Source organism: Bison bison, unplaced genomic scaffold (assembly GCF_000754665.1).
Source record: "Bison bison bison isolate TAMUID 2011002044 unplaced genomic scaffold, Bison_UMD1.0 scf7180017858349, whole genome shotgun sequence".
NCBI lineage: Eukaryota > Metazoa > Chordata > Mammalia > Artiodactyla > Bovidae > Bison > Bison bison.
In genome coordinates this window covers 62,554-68,998 of record NW_011488922.1, presented here as the reverse complement: position 1 = coordinate 68,998, position 6,445 = coordinate 62,554, and the positions used below count along the sequence as shown (strand labels likewise).

The following is a 6,445-nucleotide window of genomic DNA, read 5'->3' as shown; positions in this document are numbered from 1 at the left end:
TACATCATGTGAAATGCCTGGCTGGATGAAGCACAAGCTGGAATCAAGATTGCTGGGAAAAATATCAATAACCTTAGATACACAGATGACACCACCCTTATGGCAGAAATGGAAGAAGTACTAAAGAGCCTCTTGATGAAGAGCAGAGTGAAAAAGTTGGCTTAAAACTCAACACTCAGAAAAGTAAGATTATGGCATGCGGTCCCATCACTTCATGGCAAATAGATGAGGAAACAATGGAAACAGTGACAGACTTTCTTGGGCTCCAAAATCACTGCAGATGGTGACTACAGCCAGGAAATTAAAAAACGCTTGCTCCTTGGAAGAAAAGCTATGACCAACCTAGACAGCATGTTAAAAAGCAGAGACATGACTTTACCAACAAAGGTCTGTCTAGGCAAAGCTATGGTTTTTTCCAGCAGTCATGTATGAATTTGAGAGTTGGACCAAAAAGATGCTGAGTCCCAAAAAATTGACACCTTTGAACTGTGGTGTTGGAGGAGTCTCTTCCAAGTCCCTTGGACTGCAAGGAGATCCAGCGCATCCTAAAGTAAATCAGTCCTGAATATTCATTGGAAGGACTGATGCTGAAGCTAAAACTCCAATTACTTTGGCCACCTGATGCGAAGAACTGACTCATTGGAAAAGACAGATGCTGGCAAAGATTGAAGGCAGAAGGGAAGACAGAGGATGAGATGGCTGAATGGCATCACCTACATGATGGGTAAGTTTGAGTAAGCTCCAGGAGTTGGTGATGGACAGGGAAGCCTGGAGTGCTGCAGTCCCTGGGGTCACAAGGTTTCGGACACTACTGAGTGACTGGAGTACTTGGGTAGAAACACACTGGTAGGCTGTAGTCTAGTGTTCACATCAGTAACTTCCAGCCCTGACAACTTTGAGCTGGGGGGCAGTAGTACCAAAGGTCTATGACTCTGTGGTCTGGTATTTTCACTTTGAACATCTCGGTACACCAGGTATGCGGCTTTGAGCCGACAGGGACTCTCCCAGAATCCCTCAGGCAGGAATAAGTAGCTTTACAAACAAGAGCAGGCTGAGGGTAAGCTGCTCAGGATCGTAGCAATTATGGGCAGTAGTGGAACTCAAACCCATGTCACTCAGAGTCCAGAAGTCAGGCATGGCACTAGGTCTGATCTCAGTGGTAACTTAGGGTGGAGGAACCTCAGGGGTTGTGGCCTAGACAGGTTCGCCTCAGCATTTTGGCTTTCCCCAGCTGGGAGGTGGGCCTGGTCCTTAGGGTGGTAAGGCTTCTCCCTCTAAGATTCAAAGCTGCTCAGTGTCTGACTCTGTGACCCCATGGACTGGAGCCTACCAGGTTCCTCTGTCCATGGAATTGTCCAGGCAGTAATACTGGAGTGGGCAGCCATTCCCTTCTGCAAGGGAAGCATTCTTTACCGTCTGAGCTACCAGGGAAGGTCCCATGAGTGCCAAGAGCCAATCACCACGGAGACCCAGAGGGGGCAGGGCACGGAGCGGGCCCCAGACCACAGCCTCTGTGCAGGTGTTACATCCCTCCCCTGGGGAAGGAAGTTAGCACCCTGGTCCCAACTGGGTCCATGCTGCAGCTTCCCCTGGTTGAAGGGGGTATAGCAGGGCCCAGGCTAGGGATCCCAAGTAGATCAGGGAAAGGAAGTGCACAGAGGCAGAGGTCAAAACCTTGGGCGGAAGGCACACAAGGACCGCCCGGAGTGAGGGCGGCTGCCCCTGCCCACTTCCTTCCAGGGAAGCAGCACTTGAGCCCCAGGGCCCCTCCTGCTTTGCTCCAGCAGGGCCACTGCTTGAACTTTCAGTTTCTTTTTCTGGAGACTTGCTCTGCGGACACGCAAAGGCCCTGGGTCGCGCACCAGCACCTTGCCCACTTGGGGTAGAACCCGTTTGAATCTGGAAGCCAGGCCTCAGGCTTCTGGGGCTGCTGAGTACTACAGCGATCCAGGAAGCCCCTGGCGCCTCTTTGACAAGGGAAGGGAAGCACTCCGTCCTCCTGCCCCACCCCCCAAAACAGGAGACCCAGACCGGGGTTACGAACGAGGCAATTTATTAACCCAGCATCATTTGTTCTAATGCTTCTTGTTGGCAGCTGCCACCTGTGGGAAAGATAGACAAATAGTTACGATCAGCTGTGGCCCTGTGCTGGGGCACTTCACCAAAGCTCCCCACTAACCAGGGGGTACCAGGCCTCCTGATTTGTGGTTTCCTATGTATTGATCTCACCAGAGGCTCACAGCCTCGGGCACTTCCCCCTTTTACAGAAGCAGAAACCGGGACTCACGAGAGCACTGTAGTATGATTCTGACCTCTGCCCATTAACCCAATCCACACTGCTGCTGGTGCCAGGCCCTGCACTGTCCCTACCGCCTGCCAGGCCACCTCCCGCTCCCAGACGGCTGAATATGCCACTCTTGTCTGCCACTGAGAAACTAAGGGACTCCACAGTCCAAGGCTCCCAGGGGGCCTAAGTCAACAACACACAAAGAAGAAAACCAACAGCTTCATGCCAGGCCCCGGGGCTCCTGCTGCTGCAGCTCAGGAATCCTCGCCACTACCTTGTGAGGTGGCTGAGAGCACTACCCCAGACAGGGAGACTGGCCCAGGGTGCCTAGTCAGTCGGCCTCCACACGGAGGCCAGGTTCTGGGCACCCTGCCTGATGCCCCTTATCAGGAGTAAGGAAGAAACCCTGCAGTCAGAATTAGAAGGCTGACCTGGGGAGACAGACTGGCCTGCGAGGGAACGTGCCCTGCAGATGAGACCCAGCTGGCTGCACCCAGGCCCAGGGCTCCCTTCACCCAGGGCCCTGCATTCCAACCTGTCTCCCAGCCCCCATGAAGGGAAGTCTGTTAGAAACGTTCTTTCTCCTGCACCCCTGCTTCCCTGGCTGTACCCTCCAGAGGAGGAAACTGTCAAAATCCAGGCTCCAGAGGCCCCTGGGTGGTGACTGAAGTCCCCACTCACCTGTCCAGCGATTCTGTCCAGATCTCTCTGTCCCTGAGGCGTCAGTTTGCGGCCCCTGTGGGAGAGAAGGGTCACACAGGCCCAGGTGAGCGCGGACTCGCACCAGCATCCCTGGCCCAGGCCAGGCCTCTCCTGGACACAAGTCAGGCTTCCCAAGGAGGCGCCTGGCCGCAGGACCTCATGACGCCAGCCAAGTCCCACTCAGGTCCCCAGTCGGCTGCTTTCTAACAAGCTGGAGGCTGCAATGGGAACCCCCCCTCATCCTGAGCTGATGGGGTGTCGTTTCTGCAAGCAATAGATCAAAAGCCCCGAAAAATCAATTGGGAAAAGTTAACGAGCAGGCTAATGAAAGCAGACAGTCGCTAAATTACCTTCCTGGAGCCTGGAGTAGTCAGCCAGAGAGGTCGGGGCGAGGCCCCTCGGCTGCTCACTCTTCTGAACCCCCTGCCTGCCCGAGGGCCAGGACACACCTGACACCTCCCTGACGGGCAGAGGAGGATGGTCCTCCATTCAGGCACCACTGGGGATCTGGCCCCAAGCACCCTCACGTGCCCAGCTTCCCCTCGCTGGCTTACCCATCTTGGTCCTTTTCCACCATTTTCAGCCCCTCCAGGGCTTGGAGGACCCGCCGGGCCACGCTCTTGGAGCCTCTGCTGAAGTGGCTGGGCATGACGCCGTTCCTCTGGCGCCCCCCATAGATCTTGGTCATGGAGCCAACCCCAGCGCCACCCCGGAGGTACAGGTGCCGTGCCGTGGAAGCTGGGTGGGAGAGAAGGGAGGCTTGAGAACCTTTCTCAGGCACAGGCCGTGCTCAGAGTCACACACTGAATTCCACAGGGAGCAGAGTCTCACCATCTTACAGTCGGGGAAACGGAGAACAGGAGAACGCACACAAGGCTCCACTGCCCCTAGTTCAGGAGCCTGGGGGGACCGGCAGTGGAGGGACTGTCGCAGCCATGTGACCAGGCATTTCCTGCTGCCCTCGGGACTTTCTTAGCTGTGACTGCCCTGGCCAAGTGGTGAGGCGCACCTGAGGTTTCACGGACAGAGCCCAGCAAACGTCTAAGCCATGGCCATCCACAACCAGCTGTCTGGGAACTCTGCAGGGCTGGAGAGTTGTAGAAAGGACCTACCGATTGCCCCCTGTCCCAGGCCTGCCCTGAAGAGCTCGGGTTCACCATGGCAGCGGTGCTGACATCCTAACGCCATGGACAATCCCAACCTGGAAGGTACGTCAACCTGCTCTGTGGACTGGGGTTTCTACCCCTAGACTGGCTCGGGCAAGTCCCCTGGCCAGTCTCCTTGGAAATCTCTCCTGTTCAACTGGAACGCCAGGCCCTGTGCCACCTGCTTTTACGCTCTCTCCTGTGAGTACTAAGATGGCCTCTGGAGCCAGCCTGATAGTGTGGCTGCTCTGGAGGGACAGACAGCCCTGCAGATGCTTCTGGTTTTCTACCTCAGGGAGCCACTGAGGTTTGAAAGAGCTGGGGCCCAGATGCTGGCCACCACATGGCCCCACTTGGATGAAAGCTCAAGGGTAGAAACTCCAGATCCCCGCACGTTAAGATTCTCCCAGGTCCTGAAAATGAGTCAGAAGTTATTTTCTCAATAATGACTTGCTGCCAAGAGTCACAGGGCACTGGACCATGTCCACGACCCTCCTGTGTCAAGAGCTGGGGTGGGCTCCTCCTCCCCTCCAGCTGCCCCTCCCAGGGCAGTTCCTGCACACAGCCCATTGTCGGCCCGCCTCCAGATGCGGACACAGGCTACAGGGGCCTATCACGGGCCACTTCACCAGGACCACTGAGCAGCCTCTCCCTGGTATCACTGCCTCTGGCCCTGCTCCCTTTACATCACTCTCCTTGGTTCTCTCTGTCCCCATGATTTGCACTGTGACCACCTGCCTACAGATGCCAGTGAAGTCGTTCAGTCGTGTCCGACTCTTTGCAATTCCATCGACTGTAGCCTACCAGGCTTCTCCATCCATGGAATTTTCCAGGTAAGAATACTGGAGTGGGTTGACATTTTCTTCTCCAGGGGATCTTCCCAATCCAGGGATTGAACATAGGTCTCCCGCATTGTGGGCAGATGCTTTACTGTCTGAGCTACCAGGGAAGTCATGCCATCCTCTATACCAGGGTTCTGACCCTCTTCCAGGCATCAAGCAGCCTACCCACTGCCAGGATCAAAAGACTCACCTCTTATAAGATGCCCCCTTCCCTCAACCTTTCTGCCAGGGGAGTAACCTCATGGAAAAATGGCCTTCAAGACCAGTGCAGATGCCCAGTGGCCACCTCCCCCGCCACCGACACCTGTCTGGCCATGCCCTGGTTCCATGTGGAGACCCGCTCTCCACTTGGGCTATGGAAGGCATGAGAACCCCACAGAAGGGTTAAGATGAACACCCCCAATTTCACCAACACCCAGAAGAGGCTGCACACTAGACGTGAATTTTGCCGAAGCAGGACAGCACTCAGCCCAATCTCACCACGGAAAGGGGTGAGTGCCTCATAGCTGGAGTTTGAATCCCAACATGGCTCCACATCAGCTGTGACACAGCCCACCCATGTCTAGTGGTCAGTGGCATGGTACTCAGGGGGACAATGTACTCCAGTCCCAGCAGCGAAAGGGAGAGAACAAACTCCCAACAAAGCCCAACTTAACACCACTACAACTAGCAGGTGTGGGGGACATCCCTGGTGGTCCAGCGGTTAGGATCCTGCTTTCTCACTGCCAAGGGCCTGAGTTCAACCCCTGGTCGAGGAACTAACTCCCATAAGCCAAGTGGCATGGCAATGGCCTCCTGCCCCGACCACCTGGTGTGGCAGGTACCAGGTCCCCCCCACATCACAGCAGTTTGTGCAGGTTATTTTTCTGACCCGTTACAAGGGAGAGCAGGAGTATTAACTTCACAAATTGGAATTAACAGTCAAAATATTGAGTTCTACAGAAACACTGACTCCTTTTACCTCCTCTCCTCAGCCCTTCAGACCTAGGCCGAGGCCCCAGCCCCTCCTCCTGAAGGAGAGCTGTAAGGGCACAAATCCAGGCCACCCCAATGGTGTTTATGATGGCCTCAATGAACGAGGTGCTGCCACAAATGGCTTTTCCTTCAGCCCCTCCAAAGGCATCCTTCTGCTCCCTTTAGGAGACCCAGATGAGGAGTCACTCCTGCCTCAAACTGTAGGAGGAACCACGCAGCACCCCCAAACCCCAGCTAGGTGTCTTGTTGGGCCCCAAAGTGGATGAGGGGGCAGGTCATACTCCACTTGGCAAACGGCAGACCAAACAAGTCTTCACAGCCTAGCAAACCAACAGCCTGTGTTAATTTCACATTCATGGCTCCATCCTGACCCACTGAATCCTAAGGCGGGAAAAGGAAACCGCTCAGACTGGGACTGGCCTCCACCTTACAATTCAGTGGGAATTCTCTGGCAGTCCAGGGGTTAGGACTCTGTGCTCACTGCCCAGAGCCTG

At 55.3% G+C, this 6,445-nt stretch overlaps 1 protein-coding gene across 1 annotated transcript in view; it reads right to left on the bottom strand.

The window, feature by feature from the left end:
• Window positions 1-2,036: 2,036 nt before the first annotated feature.
• RPS19 (ribosomal protein S19) overlaps window positions 2,037-6,445 on the bottom strand; it is a 7,927-nt gene continuing 3,518 nt past the window's right edge. Inside the window, exons 4-6 of the mRNA XM_010862994.1 lie at window positions 3,544-3,727; window positions 2,969-3,023; window positions 2,037-2,102 (exon numbers count right to left, since the gene is read on the bottom strand). Of these exons, the coding sequence (XP_010861296.1) occupies window positions 2,076-2,102; window positions 2,969-3,023; window positions 3,544-3,727 (266 nt within the window). The 3' untranslated portion in view covers window positions 2,037-2,075. The remainder of the gene's footprint in view (window positions 2,103-2,968; window positions 3,024-3,543; window positions 3,728-6,445) is intronic.